This window comes from Sus scrofa, chromosome 1 (assembly GCF_054392235.1).
Source record: "Sus scrofa isolate SSC_HxYL_T2T_F1_AM1 chromosome 1, Sscrofa_HxYL_maternal_Yorkshire_Landrace_v2.0, whole genome shotgun sequence".
In the NCBI taxonomy this organism is placed as follows: Eukaryota; Metazoa; Chordata; class Mammalia; order Artiodactyla; family Suidae; genus Sus; species Sus scrofa.
Window position 1 is genome coordinate 251,193,515 of NC_139383.1, and position 23,180 is coordinate 251,216,694.

The 23,180-nt window shown below is 42.5% G+C and overlaps 1 protein-coding gene across 2 annotated transcripts in view; it reads right to left on the reverse strand.

Moving 5' to 3' along the window:
- The window catches only part of GABBR2 (gamma-aminobutyric acid type B receptor subunit 2), a 390,041-nt gene that overhangs the window by 231,104 nt on the left and 135,757 nt on the right, over window positions 1-23,180 (reverse strand). For both annotated transcript variants that reach the window (XM_084990752.1, XM_021066509.2), the window contains exon 3: window positions 3,409-3,579. In XM_084990752.1, the coding sequence (XP_084846878.1) occupies window positions 3,409-3,579 (171 nt within the window). The remainder of the gene's footprint in view (window positions 1-3,408; window positions 3,580-23,180) is intronic.

Genomic DNA, 23,180 nt, shown 5'->3' on the forward strand with positions numbered 1-23,180 from the left:
TCTGGGCCCTCACAGACCTTGGCACGCAGTAATACCAGTACCTTAGTCTTTTTGAAGTGAATGGATATGCATTCCTAGGGTTAGTCCCATGTACTAGCAGAGTTGAGAATGTCCATTTAATGCACATTAACTATGCAGAAGTTTTTTACTTAGGTTTTCTCATCTAATCTTCTTTATCCCGGTGCCTGTGAGGTAGGAATAATATCCCTATTTTATGCAAGGGAAACCAGGATCTCACTGAGATGAAGTCGATTGCCTGAGGTCACACAGCCTCTGCTTGACAAAGCTGGGCTTAGAGATCAGCTCATCTGGTACCAAGTCTTTCCTTTTTCTCTCTTCTCATTTAAATCTTTGACCCAGAGAGGACACTGCTGAAGCAGGCACCATTTTTCTGGCCACTGGTGTTCCCCATGGACCCTTGTTTGTTCTGGCAACAGTTCTAGATCTGATACATCTGAGCCAACAAGGTGAACTGAGCTTCTTGGGGTCACACAGTCATTTACTGGCAAAGCAGGGCCTGGGGATAGGCACATCTGATCCAAGTCTTGGGCAGCCTCTGGGTTACCACGCACTGGCCTAGAATCTCAGTGACCACGGGCTCCAAGGAGCAGCTGATCCCCAAGGTGGAATGGCACCCGGCCCTCTGCCCTTTTCAGCCCCAACGTAATAAGCTCCAAAGGATTAAGGTTTTCCCCAATCCCCTCCAAATTTAGGGTTGTTTTCATTTGATATTCCTTCCAGTGCACCAGTCTGGAACGGAAGTGCTTGATGCTGCTGATCGACCAGTTTCATAAAAGGAATCCAGTTTCCTTTGCACTCATGAAAAGCTGTTAGCCCCTGGCAAGTTTCCAGGGCCTGCACTCCAGCGATGCAGCCCAGACATCAGGAGAGGGATGCCAAAGCCCTTGGGCACAGAGAGGAGTCAGCTGGGCTGAGAGATTTAAATTGAGAGGGGCTCTTGCCAGCAATACCACCAAGCAGCATCCTGTCCTCAGAAAAGAGGTTTCCCGCTGAGATGCCCTGGAACCCGGCTGAGGGCCCTAACACAGCTGCGAGGGGACAGAGATGTGGCACCAAACTGCCAACACCTGACCCCAATGAGGACAGAGTAATGGAGAAAACTGACCAATACTCTGCCAGCCTTCCAGCCTCAGCTGGGCTCTTTACCAGCAAGTGCTCCAGGGCAAGAAGGGACTCATCCTCTGTGAACCTCAGTTTCTTCACCTGTAAAATGGGAACCATACCCCCTCCCTACAGGGCAACTGGTTTGGAAATCCTGTGCGGAGTGTTTAGAAATCAGCCCCAAGTTGGGGCTGATCGTTTATCTTCCTTAAACCAAGGATTTGGGGTTTCTCAAACCTCTGAGACTACATGCAGGTAGTTCCCATGTGAGTACAGGAAGTTATGGATGGAAAGAAGGAGCAATGGGAGGTTCGGGCTGAGAGTCCAGACCCTTGGACTCCGTCCTAACTTTTCTGCAAACAATCTTGCATGACTTTAGAGTTGCTTTGAGACCCCGAACTTTGTTCCCTCCCCCCTCTGGGTCTCGGTCTCCCTTTCTGTACAATGAGGAAGTTGGGGATGTGTTTCTCAGGGCCTCTCAGGCTCTGTCAGCCAAAGACTCTACTGGAAAAAAAGCAGGCCTCTCCGAATCATGGCAGAGTCTCGTGCTAATGGGGCTGCAGGACTGGCCCTCCCCACCCTCCCCATTAACCTGTTTCGCACTCATTTCGAAACATTTGTGGCTCCTCTGTCTAAAGCACAGGCTTCCAGCAAAAGCCTCTTCAGTGTGTGGCAGTGAGTCACTCTCACTGGAGGTCAAGTGCCCTTCGTGCCTCTCCCTAGGCCTGGGAAACAGAGGTGGGAAGATGAGGACCTGTCTTGCAGGGTGAAAAGCGGGCCTTGTTGTGATGACACAGAAGATGGGGCCAAATGCTTCCATTTTTCAAGCACTTCTGAAAACCCTCTCTGGGCATAAACTGTCCAGTTTACAAAGCTCTTTGAAATGCATGACTCATCTGATTTCGGCAAGAACCCTGCAGGATAGACAGGGTTCTTATGCCCATTTTGCAGGGAAGGGAAACCACAGCTCAGAGAAGTGAGGTGACTTCTTCAAGGTTGTACAGTCAAAGCATGGAGTGGCCTCTCTGTCTCAGGGGAGAAAGAGGACAGAGCCTCAGAAAGGTAAGTGCAGAGCTAGGGTGGAAACCAGATCTGGTGATTCCCAGATGCTCTGCTCCATCCCCCATCCCCGCCCCCATCCCCACCTCCCACTGGCACAAGGGACTTGTCCTCCCTGACCCCTCTCACTGAGGTCTGCCCTGACCAGAGGCCTCACACATCACCCGCACCCCTGCCCCCAAATCAGCTCATGGTTTTCTGGGTTTTTTTGTTTGTTTGTTTTTCCTCTTGGGCTGCTAAGCACACCTAGAATGTCCTGCACTCAGATGAGTGGGGAAAACTTTTTAAAGATTTGCTAATATCCATTGTTAGTAAAGATGCGTGGAAATGAGAATTTTCAAATGCCGTTAGAGGAAACAGAAACTGGAGCAGCATTTTTGGAAGTCAGTTAGCCTTAACCTTTGAAATGAGCCAGTAATTCCACTTCTAGAAATCTATTACCGAGATGCGCACCTAGGTGGGAAGGTGTTGGCTGTGATATCAAAAAACTGTAAACATTCAATAAATTACCATCTATCCATTTGACAGAATGCCATGGCCCACCAATAAAATCAAGATCTCTAAGATCTACTGTAAAGTGAAAAAAGCAAAATCTCCAGAATGAGGACATTTGGGTTTAAATAAATATACTGGAAAAGGTCTGGTTAGATGAACACTGCACAGAAAATAGCACTTGGAAGAGAACATGGATTTTGGGGGATTGGGTAAAGCAACCTTTATTTACCATGTATATTTTGGCTTTTTGTGGTTGTTGTTGCCAAAACAACAACAACATCAATGAACCCCACAACTGCAAGTATTGATGTGTATTTGTAAGCCAAACAAACAAACAAAAGCCAAAAATAAACCACCCAATCCACAGTGACTCTGGAATCTTCATTCCAAGGCAGAGAATTCTCCTTAAAGGAGAAATGCTCTTGGAAGCACCCGGTGATTTTTGGTCACTACAGGTCTATAGTAAGGACAACACACCTACTGTGTGTTGTAGGGCTGGGAGGGAATAAACCACATGAATTAGTCAAAAGGCACAACAAAAGAGAAGTTTCACTCCCACGCTGTGCAGGCTCTGGAGGCCTTCCCCTGACACACACACACACACACACACAAACACACACACACACACACACACACACACTCTGGAATTCCTCAACAGCGTAAAGGCCTTGTGACAGCGCCCACCATGACTGAGCCGCCTCACCCCTTGCCTGGAGGTGAAGCACAGCGTACCTCGGAGAAGCGCTGCACATCCTGGGTCAGCGTGCCCACTCGCTTCCACTGGTAGTGCTTCAGCAACTTCAGGATGGCTGGATTCACTGCGTTATCTGATGGGACCGTCCGAAAGAAGTAAGGGTATTTTTTCTTATCCGCTAGAACAGGTGTGGTTGCAGCAAAGGAAAGCTGAAAAACACAAAACAGCCAGTACTTTTACTGGGGGAGGGAGGGCCTCATAGCTGGGGGTACAGGATCTTTCGGAAAGGAACAGAGGTCTCCAGTTCTCACCTGGAGTTCAAACACATGCGCAAAATATTTTTAAGCCTTCGTATTGTAAAGGTAACATGTTATAATTGAAGAGAAGGGTTTTAAAAAATGCAAAATAAGGAGAAAGAACCATCAGTAATGCTGTTGCCTGTCTCCTTCTGATTCTTTCTCTGTGCACGGTGATGTTTTCAAGAAGGATTCTTGAGATCATTCTACATACACAATTGAACTGTTTCTTCCCTCACCTAACGTCCTACAAGCATTTCACCATCCTGTTAGAACTTCTTGAAACATGTTAACACATACATTTTTAATAGCTGCATAATATTCCAGCATGTTAATATACCATAATTTACAGAATCAAGGTGAATTTGGGGGCATTTAGACTGCTTGTAATTTGTCATCATTGTCATATCATTCTATAAGCATCTTTGTGCTTAGCATTTTTCCCTCATATTTCAGGCTATTTCTGTAGGATAGAGTCTGGGATGTGAAATTTCCAGATAAAGAATGTGAGCTTTTAAGGACTTGATATTTATTTCCAAAAAAGACTGCATCTATTTATACACCCACTAGCCAGGTATAATCAGAAGGCCAATCTCACCACAGTCTTGTCGACAGAAGGAAATAAAACATCTTTCCAACTAATTTATTACTGATTTATCACTGAAAAACTGGAATCATATTGCATTCACTGGTTATACATAATGTTGAGCCTTTCTCCATGTGGTTGGTAACTAGTCGTATGTCCTATTTTAGGAATACCTTCTTGCTTATTTTTTGAGTGGTATTCTAATGCTTTTCTTATTGAATTTAATGAAGACTTTTATATGTACAGCACTCAAACTCAGGCTATGTTACTGCAAATATCCCAGTTTGTTTGCTTTTACATTTTGTGTATATATATTTTAATTTACACTCAGTAGTCAAATCTGTCCATCTTTCCCTTTATTATTCCTTCTTTCTCTTTTAAGTGCCGGTGAGTTGCTAAATTGGATTTTAATTATCTGTCCTACAGGGCCCAGCTGCAATGTCACCTCTTCTATGACATTTCCTCTGATCTCTGCTCTCTTGCCCTCAGCCTCATTCTCAGAAAGTGGTTACGAAATTTTTAATCTTTGCAGTGTGATGGTGGGAAAATGGTATCTTCTTGTAGCTCTGATTTGCATTTACCTTGTTATGAGGGAGGTTGAGTATCTCTTCTTATGTTTAAGAGCCATTTGCAGTTTCTTTCTGGAAAATGTTCACATCCTTTGCTTGTTTTCCAATTGGACTCTGAGTCTTTTTCTTATTGGTTGGTAGAAGTGATCTTTTACAGTAAGGAGATCAGCCCTTTGTGATATAAGTTGCTAATTTTCCTCCAGCTTGTATTTTTTCTTTCGATGCTTCTTATGGTGTCTTTTGACACAGAAGTGTTTTTTGTCTAATGTGATTGGATTTATCATTTTTTTCTTTCTATCTTTAGGTTTTACGTCACATTTAGAAAGGCTTTTCCCACTCTGAGATTATAAAAGAATTCCTCAATGGTTCCTTCACGTCTGTCATCCTCCCCTCCCCTCTTTTCCCTTCCTTCCTTGCTTCCTTCCTTCCTTCCTCCCTCCTTCCTTCCCTCCCTTCTTTTGTTTCTTTTAAATCTTTGATCCAGAGAGGGCACAACTGAAGCAAGATCACTCTTTGCTGCCACTGTTCCCTACCTGCCTCAACCCTTGCTGTCCCAACAGCTCTAGAGCCAATACATCCCAGAGTCCACCTTCAGCATCCAGAGAAATAGCCTCCTGGCACTCTCAGGTCCCAGCTGAAGTTGCTTTACTGCTCCTCCTGCCACCTGAGGGAGCACTCCTTTCCCCTAAGATTTTGGCAGAGCAGGGCAGTGGAGCTCTTGTTCCTTTTCCTGACCTGGCTCATTCAGCAGATGGCCACTACCTGGCACCCCTGGATCTCTTGCATCCACTCAGAAGTCTCAACAAGCCCTGTCTGTTGGAGGTGAACATACAACAACCCACCAGCTGTCGCATGAACCTAGAGAGCACCTATAGGAACTAGTTTCTTTTTTCTTTTTGTTTAGGGCCGCACCTGCGGCATGTGGAGGTTCCCCGGCTGGGGGTCAAATCAGAGCTACAACTGCTGGCCTATGCCAGAGCCACAGCAACACCAGATCTGAGCCGCGTCTGTGACCTACACCAGAGCTCCTGGCAACGCCAGACCCTTAACCCACTGAGCGAGGCCAGGGATCAAATTTGCATCTTCATGGTTCCTAGTCGGATTTGTTTCCACTGCGCCATGACAGGAACTCCTAGGAGCTAATTTCTAAGATCCCCACAGAGACAGGACATTATCCCAAGACTGGAAAAGGTCAAGGCTAGATCGACTGTTTAAAAAAAAGCAAAATCTGGGTGGAACAAGTCCCAGTGGAAATGGCCTACTGAGAGGAAAATCCCAGCTGGAAGCATCGAGGACACTCACGTCTGAAGCTATTCAGCAAGAGAAGGCCTGTTGTTGGAAGTAGCAAGATCCCTGTGTCTGGAGGTGTGCAAACAGAGGCTGGACAAGAACACAGAGGGGCCTCAAGGTGTCTGAGAACTCTACGAAAAGGCTAGTGTGGGCATGTATGTGCACACAGAAATGCACATTTTTCTGAAAAGAGGATCCATAGCTTCCATCAGCTTCACAAAAAGAATCCTACGACCAACAAAGTCAGCACACCTGCCTAAAGGTGATTCTTAGGCCCGTGACACATAGTGAGTGCAGGAAATAGAAACTCCCTGCCATCTGCTCAAACCTAGCGTCCATGATTCTTCTCTCAAGATTAAAACAACACTTCCAGCTTCCTACGCTCACCAGTGTAAGAAGGAGCTATTAGAAACATCAAGGAGCAACTATTTCAGGACTTGGGATGGTATAAGTCTGCCATCACTTCCCCCAAAGTGCTTATGTAATACAATTTGGAAAATGTTGGTTTTCTGATGTGATTTCTGAATCATACTCTGGTTGATACTTCGCTGTTATTGTCCTATTAGTTCCAGGTCCACAATTAATTGTTGCTTGAACAACCTCATATGTTTGCCCTGTAGGTAATTACAGTGGTTACTGTTCAGTGAATAAATGGCCCATTGTGTTTACAATGGGCTTGGAGTACAATATATGCCCCGGGTCTAAATCATGTTGGGTGCAAAATATTAACTGGCACTGACATTTTCTGCACCATTTGAGATAATGCACACTTTGATTAGATTGCTTTGCATCACTGTTCCTCTGGCTTTAGCCTCCTAAAACTTTCTTCCATCAGCAAAGACGGCAGGTACCCGGGAGCACTGCTGAACTTCAGAACTGGAGGAACCTGAAAAATCACGGGGTTCTCTACTCTGGCTACACATTGGAATCACATGAGGAGATTTTTAAAAATATTGATGATCTGGTCCAACTCCAAACCAAGTGAATCAGATCTCTGGGCATAGAGCCCAGGCGTCAGTATTATTTAAAAACTTCCCAAGGTGATTATGATGCCCAGGGAGTTGAGAACCACTGATATAGCTCAACAGCCCTAGATTGTTTGTTTGTTTGTTTGTTTGTTTCTTTATAGGGCCGCACCCATGGCATATGGAGGTCCCCAGGCTAGAGGTCAAATCGAAGCTTCAGCTGCCAGCACCATCTACAGCTACCACAATCACAGCAACACCACATCCAAGCCATGTCTGTGACCTACACCACAATTCATGGCAATCTGGATCCTTATCCCACGGAGCGAGGCCAGAGATCGAACCCACAACCTCATGGTTCCTAGTGGATTTATTTCCGCTGCACCACAATGGGAACTCCTCAACAGCCCTAGTTTGAATAAGCGGACTGAGGCCCAGAAATGGGGAGACACGGAGGTATCCATCATAGTCAATGAAAGGTAGAAACAGAACTGTAATCTTAGTCTCCAGGACTCTTAACACCAGTGCTCTCTTGCTCTCTGATGGCTGTTCCCTGCCTCCTGTGTCCTCTGCCAGGCTTTCCTCCTTCAGCAGGATACCCAGCATCTATAACACCAGGCCTGCTAACATTAGGGCCCTAACCTGAAGACCTAATCTTTCTGGGCTCTCTTGCCTTATTTCACACAACCAAGTTCATTTCTAAACAGATGGTGATTGACACTTCAACTTAATCCCTAACCAAGGATTCTTTCAGAGAGTACTTTTTTTTAATAATGATTTTTATTTCTATTTTTCATTGTAGCTGGTTTGCAGTGTTCTGTCAATTTTCTACTGTACAGCAAGGTGACCCAGTTACACATACATGTATGGATTCCTTTTTCTCACATTATCATGCTCCATCATAAGTGACTAGATATAGTTCCCAGTGCTACAGAGCAGGCTCTCATTGCTTATCAGAGAGTACTTTTTAATTTATTTTATAGCTTTGTTATCACTTCTAGTTTTATTGTATCATTTTGAGAATTTAGCATATGCAGTATCTGCTTTTGGAATTTATTGAAGTTTTTTTTCTCTTTCACAGCCAATTATACAATCAATTTCTGTAAAAATTCCATGACGGCATGAAAAACAGATACAGTTACTAGTCGTAAGCTATAAAATTCTTTATCAGCTGTCTTATGCATAAGAGATATAATCCAGTTAACCAATTATGCTGTATAACACATGCATTGTATTTTTGTTTACTTGACCTAGCAAAGACTGAGGGGTATGTTAAGTTTTTCCTCTATTGTCTCTGATAATTTCTCCACGTTTTTCAACAGGTTTTACTTTATATGTTTTGATTTTATGTTGCTTTGAGGATAAATATTCATTACAATTCCATCTTTATTTTTCAGCAATGTATATACCCTTCACTAGTTCAAATAGCAGATACTTAATAGAAGATCATTGAGCGAATTGAGCTTTAAAATACATAGCAAGGTAAAATAGCCCTCTTCATCATTTTATTGCTGTTTGTTTCATATAATATCTTGCTGGTATCAATATTGAATTAATAGCTGGTTGATGTTACTACTGAGACGCTAACTTTGTTTTTTGCTTGCATTTGTCTACCATGGCTCTGATTCTTTTTCTGTTTGCATTCTATTAAGATTGTTTTTAAGTATATTTCTTGAAAAAAATACATGAACAGATTTTAAAATAAATGTTTGATTCTGCAATAAATATTTGGTTTTGCATTTATCACCTTGTTGGCAGTCTTATTCTTTTTTTAATACTTTCTTTTTGTTTCCTTTTGTTACTTTTGTTATTCAGACTATATATCCATTTTTACCCATTCTGATACATTAATTTTGCTTCTTGTCTTAACCTACTGGAATATCTTTTCATTATCTGAAGAAGGTAAAGGGTTGAACACTGGCTGAGGTCGAAAACCCTCTGTTGCTTTGACACATGGTAGAATTTATCTGAGCATAAAATTGTTGGGCCAGCATTTTTTCCTTTAAAACTATAAAATGATGCAGAGGAGAAATCTGGGGATAGTTTGATTATTGTTCCTTTGTAGGTCTCTGATTTTCTCTGCTTGGATGTTGAAGGATTTTTTTTTCTTTATACTTGGAATTCAAAAATTTTGTCAAGGAGATCCCATTGTGGCACAGCAGAAACGGATCTGACTAGTAACCATGAGGTTGCGGGTTAGATCCCTGGCCTCGATCAGTGGGTTAAGGATCTGGCGTTGCCACAAGCTCTGGTGTAGATCACAGACACCAACGTCAGCTTGGATCTGACGTTGCTGTGGCTGTGGTGTAGGGCAGTGGCTACAGCTCTGATACGACCCCTAGCCTGAAAATGTCCATATGCCGCAAATGGAGCCCTAAAAAGAAAAAAAAAATTGCCAAGATAGATATGGGTGTGGCACTCTTAATTTTATCTGGGATACAGGGAGTCCTCCGATCTATGTAGTCAAGTCTTCCAACTTAAAAAAAAAAGAATATACATAAACAACAAACATATATTACATAAATATTTACTGTGACAATACATCATATTAATTTACTTATTTATATTATATTAATATTCATATATATTCTTGCCTTTCCACTGGACTATCTGATTATCTGTGTGTTGTCTTTCACTTCCCAAATCCGTATCTGCTTGGTCCTCGTCCTCTGCATTCTGGAAGCCCATCTTATTCTCCTCTTTTATTACAGGGTGTATGCATATTCAGTTCCATTAATTTCTGATAAAATGGCTGTATCATTCACACTGCCAGCAGCAGGGCATCACGGTTCTCATTTCTTCATATCCTGACCAATGTTTGGTATTATATGACTTTTTACCCTTTGTGTATCTTTCAGGGCTAAGGTGGCACTTCATTGTTAACTGGCTTTGCAGCCCTTTGACTGTAATGTGGTTGAGTAGCTTACATACATGTTAGCCATTCAAGCTCCTCGTTCAGTGGATTTGCTGATTTGCTTTTCGACAGTCTCAGTTTTAGCTTTGCTATCCCTGACATGTTTTTATTATTATTGACTTTTTCTATTTCCTAGTAATTTTTTATGATCTTATCCCTTTTCGCCCCATCCTCTTCTCTCATGTTTCATGGAGACTGTGTTTTCTCAGCATATGATTGAGCATGCCAAACTTTCTAGTTTTCTTCTTTATCCTGCAATAGGTCATCTTCAGAGCTGGACTCTTCCTACGTTTCTTCTCAGTATTGTGCACCTTTGATTATTTTTGTAGTACTTTGTTAAATGCTGAATGTTAGGTGTTTTCAATGTACTCATCCTTAAAAGCAAGGCAGGTACTTTCAGAGGTGGCCTATCAAAAGATTGCCCATGTTTTCTGTCTGTTCACATTATAATTGAGTATTTTTTCTCAGAAAACTGGAGACCCAGAATTTGAGTATAGAGTTTCATGTCTAGTAGGCACCCACTTTATGCCGTCCTGTATTAATGGGTGCCTGATTTTCTGATACTCTGGATCAACATAGTACATTAACTTCCTGTCATGCATTTTGACACAGATTTTTTTTGTTTTTTTGTTTTTGGTCTTTTGTCCTCTTAGGGCTGCATCCACGGCATATGGAGGTTCCCTGGCTAGGGGTCTAATTAGAGTTGTTGCTGCCGGTCTACGCCAGAGTGACAGCAACGTGGGATCTGAGCCGCATCTGCAACCTACACCACGGCTCACGGCAACACTGGATCCTTAACCCACTGAGCAAGGCCAGGGATCGAACCCTCAACCTCATGGTTCCTAGTCAGATTCATTAACCACTGAGCCACGATGGGAACTCCCTGGTTTTCTTTTTGCCCATAAAACTTTACCTGGGAAGTTTCTGTTTCACTCTTTGTGCCCTTCTATCCATCTCCTATCCAGCTTTCTCTAGGAATTTATGGGTCTGTTAGAATTCAGAAAGATATATGAGAATGAAGAGAAAAAAAGCATCTTGGTTGCCTTAAAGCTATGTGAGTAGTGGCATAGCTACCTAATTATCTGATTGGGAGAAGCCCTGGGTCCCTAATAGATTGTGGAGGAGAAAGAAGAGAGTCTGCATTATTTTTTCAGGACAGTTATATTTTACACGGCAAGGTTCTGTGTTCCAGCAGGCAAAGTTTGGTAGGATTTTCTCCATCCTATCCCATCTACTTTATAATCAATGAAGCTTCCAAAATCTAGAATGTCAGTGAGTCTTAGAGTCCCTTGGTTTTTTGAGATAAGATTTACCATCCATTTTACAGCTGAAGAAACTGCAGCCCAGAGAGCTGACACAAGCCATGCAAGGTCAGGGCAGGAAATATGGAGTTGGTCTTTGGACTTCATATCTGGTTCTCTTTCTGCAACCAGCTCTGACCCATCAGTCCCAAGTGAGATTGGGCAATGATTCAGGGCTTGCTCCTCCTTGAGACCCACTAGCACAGGGTAGAGACAGCTTATTTCAAGGATTCCAGAGTCTCTTAAATATAGCAAGTATCCCTAGTAGGTTAGTCCTGGGAGACTCTGAGGGACATGCCCTTAACCAGCAGAGTCGGGTGGGAGAGAGCCATCAGCATCTCTTTGTGGGTGAGAAGCTCCAGCTTGCCATGAAATATTCTGTGAAAGTTTAGGGTCTGCATATTGAACTGTGAGTCTCTTTCATATCAAGTGCACACTGGCAGAGAGAATAGGAGCATAAAGACAACTACAAGGACTCTTAAGGGAGCTGGGAAACTAGGTTTACCCTTGTCTCTATGGCTTCAAGAACAAGGCAAAGTATTTCTCTCTGTGGGTGTCTGTTTTTCTCATCTCTAAAAATGATGGATTGAACTGAAGATTTCAAAGGTTCCTTGCAACCACACAACTCTATACTTCTCTCTCCAACAATTAAGGGAAATGATGAAGGAGTTTGTTAGTTTTGTGTGGGTGTGTATTTCATTTGATCTGATTTATTCTGATAATTGCCGTTGTGTCTCACTTCTCTTCGCAGATATAAGCCTAGTTGAAAACATAAATACACCTCCCAATTTCAGGATCTTTATTAAATTCTCAGCCACCGATGAATTCTTCTCTAAATGCAATTCCTTCTTTACCTGGTTTGGGGCTCTGCGTTTAACTTTTCTGCAGAAATAAGCCATTTTTTTGCAGGTGGAAAATATAAGCAAGAGCGGCCCTAGTTGCTACATCCTAGGTAAGAAACGCCAGCCAGATGCGGGGCGGGGCGGGCGAGAGAAGATGATTGAGGCTTGCTCTTTTCTCTGCTCGGTTTAATCTTCTTCCATGGGTTTGCTGACTGTTTCTGTAATTAAATGAGGGAGGTATTTGTCATCTAGGGTTCCTTTCAGCGGAGATGAATGGAACGCAACTTTCTCAGGAAGCTTCTGACAAAACCCTATTTGTGGCCAGTGCCAGGACGTATACAAAGGCGCAGGGCTGTGTGCATTGGGAACCAGGGTCCACTTCAGATCTGCGCCAGGTCGCTGTGGTGCTCAAGCTCTGGCGAAAAACTGTTTGGACACAAAGTGCCTCAACATAGACGCCCGTGAGATTAATGTGATGTGGGGTGGCCGCGAAGTGTCTCCCAAGTTAAGGAGGGAAAATGAAAACCTGGCATTCGGGCCAGGTCTGGGGGCCCCACTCCCACCAAGGCCTTCTGGGCAGCGTGTGAAGACGTGCTTGGAGGCTTGAAACCTCTTCTGGAATCACTTGGGGACAATCACTGCTCCTTCCTGTTGATGAATTTTAGTTTTCATTATTCAAAGGGGCACAAAAGTTCAGCTTTTACCACCCACATCCATTGCCGCGTCCTTACCGGGACTTGCCACAATTCATGGGGGAGGCAGGGAAGGCATTGTTATCTTTGTTTTCTATGGATAAACAGAGCCTCAGGAAGGTATAGTGATGTGCCCAAGGCCCCACAGCCAGCAAGGGGTGAAGTTGGGATTCGAATTTAGATATTTTGATTCCTTGAAGGTGTTGTCTACTGAGTACCTGCTGTGGGGCAAGCGCTGTGCGAAGGGCTTGGTGTGAAGGGTTTGCTTTGTCACTGAAGGTGCAAAGCCACCATATGAGGTAGATGCTATTTTGATCTGTATTTTTCAGATGAGGAGACTGAAGCTTAGAGAGGTTAAGCCACTTGCATGTGGTCACTTGGCAACCAAATGGCAGAGCAGGCAGACAATGTCACAGACTTACTTTCCAGACTGTTTTGCTTCTTCTCGGTGCTTAACCATTTCCAAAAGTCAAAACTGCTTTAGTCAAACTTTGATTTTCACAAAAACCCATGATACAGATAAAACAGACTTTATTGCCCTCATTTTATAGATGAGGAAACTGAAACTCAGAAGGATAAATGACTTGCTCAAAGTCACATGTTAGAAAGTAGCAAGGTGAGGACTAGGGACTTTTGTTCTTGAAATGTGGTTCTCTCTCCAGTAACAAGGCTGCCTCATGGGGAGGCATCCTGGTACAAGATGAGAAAGCAAGTGGGGCCATTTAAAAGAAAAGAGAAGAAAAATTAATAAGATTTGCTTAAAAAAAAAAAACCCAACTGAATCCATGGCTTATTATGCTTTCGATTGCCTAAGACGGTCCAATTCAATTATAGGAAACAAAACTCAAATGTATATTTGATTTTTTATTGAAAAGAAAATCTTCACATTTTTCTTTTAAAATTTGTATGAGGAACTATTAACTATATATGTAAGTATATAAAATATATATGTTCAGTTCAAGGAGTAATAACAAAAATCAATATCCAAGTGTCCATCACCCAGTTTAAGAGAAACAGCTTTTATTTATTTGTAAATATTAAACTGTAAAGTAACTTAATTTTTTGCTCTTTAAGATATAATTTATTCCATGTGACATTCTGTGACTTTTACTTCCTTCCTCACTCCCCTCTACAGCATTTTTATCATTGTTTTATGTAAAGACGGTTGCAAAACAAATATTATGTTCTCAAATCCTTTTTCCCCTTGTTAAGTCAAAATGGGACAAAAATGGAGAAAGAGGCAAACCAAGCTAGCGGTCAGAAAGCAGTGTGGTTCATAGGGTTAAGAATTCATGGTTTCAGCCTGGACAGCCTGAGTCTGAATGCCAGCTCCTCCCGTCACTATGCAACTTCAGGAGCATTATCTTAGCCCTGGGGATCTGTCCCCTCTATAAATCAGGGTGATAAGCTCCCCATCCCGGCCGTCTTAGGGCTATTCTGAGGATCAGGATAACACAGGCACCCAATGAATGGTTGCTAATGTTGGATTACAATTTCTAGACTTTGAATTTATGAGAACTGGATGGTATTTCTTACAATTATGCAAAGCCTTTTAACTTACAAAGACCTTCCTTTCAATAATACCTCATCCCATGGAAGGCAGAGTGGAGGAGAGTTTTCCTGTTTTATAGATGAGAAACCTCAGCGAGTGGACGGGTTTGCTCACAGGGATGTGGCTGCCACCCGGTAGAGATGTGATACTAAATCAGGCCTTCTAAATCCTAACCTAGCAATTTTAAAATGTTTTGTTAATTAAAAAAATAATGATTATATTGCTTGTCTAATTGTGTACAATGAGAACATATGTCTTTAATTTTCTCTTAAACTTCTGGTAAGATGGTCCATTCATTTTTCTCCCTTATAGCTGTGTAGGTGACAAATGCAGGAAATTAACGAATTACATTAGAAGCCTCTTTGGTTTCCTCAGCTTCTTTGCGCTTTGCTTTCAGCTGATGTCTTCAGGGGTAAGAAGCGCTCTCATGTGATCACAGCTGTGAAGCCAACTGCCTTTTAATTACCACACTGCAAAAATCATGTCTCCTCATGTCAATTTAGCACCTCTAATTAGTTGAGAGGTTGACATCACATCTATGGGGGGAAAGGTGTGCGGGGCCCAACTCGAGGCTTGCGAAGGGAGAGAATGCAGCATGTCCACCTGCTGGGTCCTCCCATCTCTTCCGGGCCATCTCCTAGTTATACAGCCAGGCCCATCCCAGCCACCTCCTCCAGGAAACCTTCCCTGCTCTCCCTCTCTCCTTCCAGCACTGTTTCTTCCCCCTACAGGGAGTGCTGAGAAGGGGCTGGTAGTCAGGCCCATTGCACTGACTGGTCTATGAGCATTTTGAGGGTGATTTCTAAGAGGAGGAGCAAGGAAGGCAGTGGGATCACAAAAAGCCTCTGGCAAACCTTCCAGGCAAGAACTCACCATGGTTTTCGCAAAGAATGGGGATGAGGACGAAGGCAAGCACTGGTTTCTGTGGCTGAGAATGACAGGGTTTTAGCCAGGCCTGCCACCTTGGAGCATCTAAAGGGAGCCCAGGCAAAACTCTGGGCAGCAGTACTCTCCTGAGGAGTCGCTTGACTAGGGCAGGCCAAGACTCCTGAGGGGGCTGTGAGCCACCTGCCTGCTGACACCTAGAGAGCCCATGGAAGGGTCAGGAGGGTGGAGGTCACCGGGCACCTCACAGCCCAGGTCCCAGGGACAATGGGGACCCAAAAGAAGGGATCATGGTAAGTTCCATTTACTCATGTGAGCCAACACCTCCCATAATCAAGGAAGGGAGAGCAGAATGCAGACTCTGGAATGCTGAGATTTGCTTTATGGTCAGTCCTGGGGGAAACTGAGTACGTTCCATCAAGATGAAAGATTCAAAGGGGCTTTCTGAGAATGTGAAGTCATCTTCGGTGGGACAGAGAAGGTCATCCTGAACTAGCGAGGCTGGGGCTGGGGGCACAGGGAAAGAGCCCGAGTATGTGCTATGGATCATCAAGACCCAACTCCTCCATGTATCAAGTGCACGTTCGCCTGCAATCTATCAGGCCTCAGTCTCCTGACCTGTGAAGTGGCAAGAAATCCTGTCCTAATTCTCCAGGGCTCTTCTTCTTTTATTTAAATGAGGACTTGGCCCTGAAAATGTTCTATAAAGAGTAAGTCCTTGTACTAATGGAAAGCGAGGGTTATAACACCCACCTGGTCTGCTCACCTCTCACCTCTCCTACTGCTCTAGTCTCCTTTCTCACCCTCTCACTCCATCTTTCTACTTCCCAAAGCATACCAGACCCTTCTCATGCCCCCACGAAGCCTTGCTGAATACCTCTCCATACCTCTAGTCTAGGCCAAGTGGCCCTCCCTGCCCCATCCCCATCAGACCCATCACACTGCGTTGTGATTGCATCCTTACTTCCCTAATAAGATGGTATGATAACAAGCATCAAGTTGTCACATAAGAAGTACTCAAGTATTTATTGAATAAACAGGAAAACTAGGATCAATATGTGACTATTTCAGGGAGGCTGAGAAGGAATGATAAAAGAAGAAATATTTACCAACAGGGTATTCAAGAATGAATCAAAACCTTGTAAAGTACCGAGTCTCCCATCATTGGAGGCATTTAAGGAGATGCTCAAGAATCATCTACCTTAGTCATGGGGGAGATTCCCAAACAGCAGGAGCTGGCATCTGCCAGTGTTTTGTTTTATGTGCACTGCTGGTGGCACACTCAATGATTTTAGGTAAGCCCCAGACTAATATTTTATATCTTAATAGGTATGTTTTCTCTTTATTTACTCTTATACTTTTTCTTAAGTGATACTGATTTTCCATTCATGGTATTTAAATAAAAGGATGACTGATTTAAAGAAAAACACTAAATAATAATACGAGTGGTACACAGATTTGGCAAAATTAAGAGTGATAAGCAAATGATGTCTGGGGAACATGGGACTGCAGTTAAGGAGCTTTACAAGAATATATGGCACTCAGAAATAAAAATCCAAATCTTCATCACTTTCCACTAAATTAAAGCATAATATGAATTCAAATAAGACACAATGAGCTAGACTTTTAGCTCAGCACTGGAGAATGGGTACTAGCAGAAGAACCAAAAAGAGAATGGATCTCTCAAATGAAGGAAGTTAGTTATATAGAAAGAAGAGAAGTAACTGTAGAAGTAGAAATGGCCTAAGTTTTTAGCAGTATTGGGGACATACCTGTACTAAAAACTTAGTCTTTATTTATCTGAAATTCAAACTTGTGTACTTTTTTTTTCTTTTTAGGGCTGCACCTGAGACATATAGAAGTTCCCAGGCTAGGGGTCTAATTGGAGCTGCAGCCACCGGCCTACACCACAGCCACAGCAATGCCAGATCTGAGCTGCAATCCAACCTGCCATCTCTGCAGCAACCCTGGATCCTTAACCCACTGAGCGAGGCTAGGGATAGAATCCACATCCTCATGAACACTAGCCAGCTTCTTAACCCACTGAGCCACAAGGGGAACTTCTGAAATTCAAATTTAACTGGGTGTCCTGTAGTCCGTTTGGTAAGTAACCATCTATACCAGAGATGGTAAGTAGGCTAGAGCCTATGTGACAACATTCAACGGGTTGACAGTGGCTGCTGAGAGAAGTGGGTTAAGTCAGTGAAGAGCGTGTGGTGATCAATTAGTTATGTCTGCAATTAGCACAGGAAGGGGGAAATAATGGCGCCAGTGTTATTCATTTATCTCCATCCTAGGCTCGTCCAACTCCTCATTTTATACAGCGAGGACCAGGGGAGATGAGGGACTTGCCCAGGCTCACAGCACAAGTCCACAGCTGGGCTGCACTAAACTCATTTGCTGCTCCATGCTGCCTGCTTGGAATCAAAGCAGAATGCTACCAACGCCATGATTATGTAATTTCAGACCACCCTCAGCAAGCATGACCACCCACATCCTCGGCCAGTCAATGCCTCCATCTGATCCAACTCCTCATCATGACTACATCTGAATGCCCCAGAATAGCACAAAAGATGTGAAACAAAATCCATTTACACTGAGAGTTCTGCTGAAGGTGATGTCATTGTGACAGAAGGCACCAGGGATCTAAGCCACCGTGTTCTTTGTGTAATATCTTGGGGGCGCTTGGTAATACAAGTTTACATTTGACTTTTTGCTTTATTACAAAGCAGACATTTCACCTACTATTTATTGAACTGGATGGAATTGGACTAAATTTACATTTCTTCTTTATCTTTCTTTTGGGCCCTCCTCTTTCTGGGCTTAAAGTTCCTTACTGCTAAAATAAGGAGACTACACCAGGTGCATTTTCATTTTAGCTCTAAAATTTCATGATTTGTTAATTCTATGTTTAATTTACAAACCAAGGCAAAATTCTTTCTTTAGGCGAGAAAATGAAAATTGCTGGACTAAAGACAACATCGCCAGAAGGGTTTTAAGCCAACCTCTTTCACAAAGAGAATTATTTAATCAAATTGTTTTATTTTACCATTTAGATATTAGCCTTTTACTTTCTGCTCTTCTTAAGTTCATTCATTAGCTTTCTCATTCATTCAATAAAGATATATTTTCTAGAAAAATTATAGATGCATTTTCCCTTTGACCCAGAAATCCCACTTCTAGGAATTCATCCCCAATTCAAAACATTGGCACAAGTGACATATGGCTAAGGTTATGCCAATAGAATGGATATAATCCAAATATCCATCAATATGGGACTGGCTATGCAAATTACAGTATATCCACACAAGAAGGTGCTATGCAGCTGTAAAAAGAACAAGGAATATCTGTATACAGTGATAAAAGAGGAAGCTCCAGGAAAATTAAGTGAAAAAAGAAAAGTGCAGAACATAAGAAGAAGGAAAAAAAAACCCCACACACATTTGTATATATTTGCAATAAGAAACCCTGGAAGAATAAGCTTAAAACTAATAAAAATGATTACAAATAGGGGTGGCATGGAAAAGACAGAGGGAAGATGGATCAGAGGCAAGAATTCTCTACTTGTATAGTATTGACTATAGGATCACATAAAAGTTATGTACATTTTACATGCCTTCCCAGAGGTCATACAATCAGTTAAAAATATAACACCAAAAATAAGATGCTTAAACACAGATCTACCAGCTTTCAAGCAATTCAATAAATCATAGTTGAATTCAACTGAAATTAATGAAATTGAACTCATCAAACTGGATATGTACAAAGATTGCGTGTCAGTGGGAATTCTCCAAAAAACCGCTGCAGGATAAGCTGAAATGGTACCATTATTTAGAGGAAGGAGAGAAACAAATACTCAAAAATGCTGTAAACCACATTTTGTAATTATTTAGCCTAGTAAGAGAGGCTCTGGGAAGCAGCAACTCTAGATAGGCTAGTTTGGAATACAGCTAATGGGGAAATGTCAATCACAAGGAATCAATTTAAAAGGAAGACTGAAATTTCATAGAAAATATATGTCTTTGTTCTTCAGTTTTTGTGGGGTTTTTTTCATTTGTTTGTTTTTTGCTTTTTTTTTTTTTTTTTTTTTAGGGCCCCACCCATGGCCTATGGAGGTTCCCAGGCTAGGGGCTGAATTGGAGCTGTAGCCGCTGGCCTATGCCACAGCCACAGCCATGCAGAATCTGAACTGCATCTGCGACCTACACCACAGCTCATGGCAACGATGGATCCTTAACCCACGAGTGAGGCCAGGGATCAAACCCATAACCTCATGGTTCCTAGTGGAATTTGTTTCCTCTGCATGACAATGGGAACTCCTGGATACATCTTTACTGTCCAGCTAAGGAAAGTATAGTCCCTCCCCCAACCCCCCCCCCCCCCCACACATAGCTTTGTCTTGTGAAAATACTCAAACCTACAAAAAGTTGCAATAACAGTACAATGAAACCTTTCACTATTCTCTACATCTGCTTTCTTCTCTCTAAAAATTTATACATATACATGTATATATATGCATACACTTATATACACACAGAGGCACACATATATGTACATGCACACACATTTTTGTTTTTAATGCATTTGAAATTAATTTGTAGACATTATGATACTTTACTCCTCAGTAGTTCAGGATGTCATCTCCTAAGAATGACATTCTCTGATGTCATTATAGCACCATTAGCACCCTTATGAACATGAATAGTAATTCAATACCATCTAATGGACAATCCACATTCCGATTTCTTCACTTTTCCAAATACGCCCTTTACCATTTAAAAATTCAGGATCCAATCAACATGCAAGCATTGCATTTGATTGTTATATTTTTATAGTCTCTTTTCATCTCGAACAGTCCTCTGCCTTTCTGCTGCTGCACTTGTTTTCCACAATATTAACTTTTTTTGAAGAATCTAGGCCAGGTGACTTAGAGGATGGCCTACATTTGTGTGATTATCTCCCCATGGTCATATTAAAATTTAAACATTTTTGTTTAAAACATTAACAGTTATAGTTTCTAGCTCAGTTCACTGAAAAAAAAAATATCTAGAAGCAGTGAACCTGAGTAGCAGTGAACATGTAAATATTAGTTTCTAGTTATGATTCCTCCCACCAGAAGGAATCAGGGATCCTTGAAGAAATGGCTCATGCCAAGAGTAAGGGAGGTAAAATAGGAAGTGCACAAACTGACAGCAGAGAAGAGAGGGGGGAGAAGGGAGAAGGAGGAGGGAATGAAAGGGTGAAAAAGGGAGCGCTCTTCTGTAGGGAAGAATGTCAGCTTAAATATGGAAGGAAGAATAGAATCAGAAAATGACACGTTTGCAACCCCAGTGTAATCAACAGTGACTCAAGCAAGGGCGGTCAATAGAGGCTTAAATCTCTGGGGACAAGAATGGGGAGGGACAGGAGGTTTACATGGGCTCAAAGTCTCACCCAACAGATTATTCAGTAATGACTGAGGGGAAAAGGCATTTTTACAATAAATCTAGCAAATACCAACTTAACCAAGCGATCAAACTTTGCATAATTGCTAATGGTTTACATGCAGGTCGTTCCCTGACACGACGCACTGGGGAAAACACAGTATAAAAATACAGCTTAATCTTGCCCAAAGTGTTTAACCTGAATCTAATTGTGAAGAAAATCGAACAAATCCAGATTTTGGATTTGTGGGACATTTTATAAGACAACTGACTTGGGCTTTTTAAAAAAGTCAATTTCCTGAAAGCACCCTCCTCCCTCAAAATAGGAGGAATGTTCTAGATTAAAGGAGACTAAGCACATGACAACAAATGCAATGCACGCTCCCCAGCTGAACCCTTGATCCATTCCCACTTACACCTGCAAATAAATGGCACAGGGGACATTTAGGGGACAGTTGGGGAAAGTTGAATATGGACCATATATATTTGTTAATATTATATCACTGTTAGTTTTTTAGATATGATAATTATGCTATGGTTATGTAAGAGAATATAATTGTTCTTGCAAGATTCATGCTGACATATTCTGCAAAGTGTTGTCAAGTCCTTTAAAAATGTGTGTGTGTTTGTGTGTGTGCGTGCACACACATGGATGCACCTGGAGGGGCATGGGGAGGAGGGGGCGAACATACATGGCAAAATGCAAACAATTGGTGAATCTAGGTAAAGGGTATATGAAACTCATTATACTTCTTTTTAAACTGAAAACTTGGAGGAAAGGCAGAAACATAAATAGACCAGCAAATCTGCTCTAGTGTCTACGTTAAAAAATAATGTCTGAAACTGACTGGAATATAGTCCATTTAATATATTTTTAAAGAAAGACCCATGAATTCATAATATTACTTATTTAAAAGGAGAGATTGAAAAAGAAGGAACCCCCAAACAAAACAAAAACAAAGATTCCTAGAGGTTCTCCTAGCTTCCAAGCCATGTGCCTGGCTCTTGGGTTCCACCTGCCAGCAAGGGAGATGTGGTCTCATCCACATAGAGGGAGCTGACAACTCTCAGACAAGCTCGACACTGAATGGGAATGGAACCTGCAATGATGCTACAGGGCAGGGAATGACAGGTACTACGGATGACCTACCGGAGGCAGTGATCTGGCTGGAAAGGTTTCCCAGAGAAGCAGTGTTGAAACTGAGAACTGAGCAAAGATCCTTTTCTGCTAGCATGGTTGCTGGGTTGGGCCAAAGCTGCTTTGCTATGCTGAAGATCTATGTACCCACTACTCTAGAAAGGGACCTGGAGTTTCAGAAGACACCCAGGATGAGAAGGGAGCCATTCTATGGTCATGCAAAGCCAACATGCCATCTTAGAAGTAATTGGGACAGTGCTATGTAACAGCTTGTGTGAGAACTTGGGGGAAGCATGAGAAAATTACGCTTATGTCAGTATTTGGGCATAATGTCTAAACAGTCATCTGACCTCGGGTTGTTTTCCTCAAGTTGAGTGCTTCCCACTGCATAAGGCTCAATCTCAGCATCATGGAAATAATCAATTATTTAATCTTCTTAGTAAACAGATTCAAAGCAAAAGCCTTCTGTATAATTCAAAACGAAAGTAGGCTTTGCTCTATTAAAAAAAAAAAATCAAGCCATTCATTACAAAACCACCTAGAGTAGAACTCTAAGTACCATATGCTTGAAATACTTAGCCTGTTATTGATTTTCATGACAACCAGTCCACCTATTTTCCAAGTTCAAAGGAATCATTCATTTTTTTATATACAACAAGTTACTGGATGAGTAATAAGTTTAAAAGCGGTGTGTGTGTGAGAGAGAGAGAGAGAGAGATGGATGATTTACAGAGAGAACACAGGTCTTCACAGAGAGGCTCATGTCAGCATGGGTTGTCATCTGCTGATGGGCAGGAAACCCCTGGGCAAGGTGGGCTGAGGAAGGACCCCAGAGACAGGGAGGGAGCCTCTGCGGCCTCCGAACCCCCCACCCTACACCCTGAGGTCTGCTCAGAGCAAGTCTTGCTCTTTGCATCTTATCTTCCTCACTCTGTCTCACTGGGATGATACCTGCTCTTCCTTCCCCACAGTGTTGCCCCAAGGACTGGATGTGCACCTAGTGGATGCCAGCATGGACTCCAGGGCCACATAGTCCCAGCGACCCCTTGGTGAGACACTCAGCCTCCCTGTGCTTTCGTTTGCCCATCTGTGAAATGTGGAGAGTGGGGTCCAGCCCATGGGGTTGGTGTGTGGAGTAAATGAGCACATTTATGCACAGTGCCCTGCTCCAAGACCAAGGTCATCGAAATGGAGGCCAATAGTATTAGACACTGGTTTTGTAACATGCCACCCAGATGTGTTCCTTATGATCTTCTGAGCACCTACGCAGTGCCAGGTCCTGTGTAAGGCCCCCAGGGTACAGCCAAGGCTTCAGCAAAAACTGTCCTGAAAGAGTTTACAGTGTGTGGGTAACACT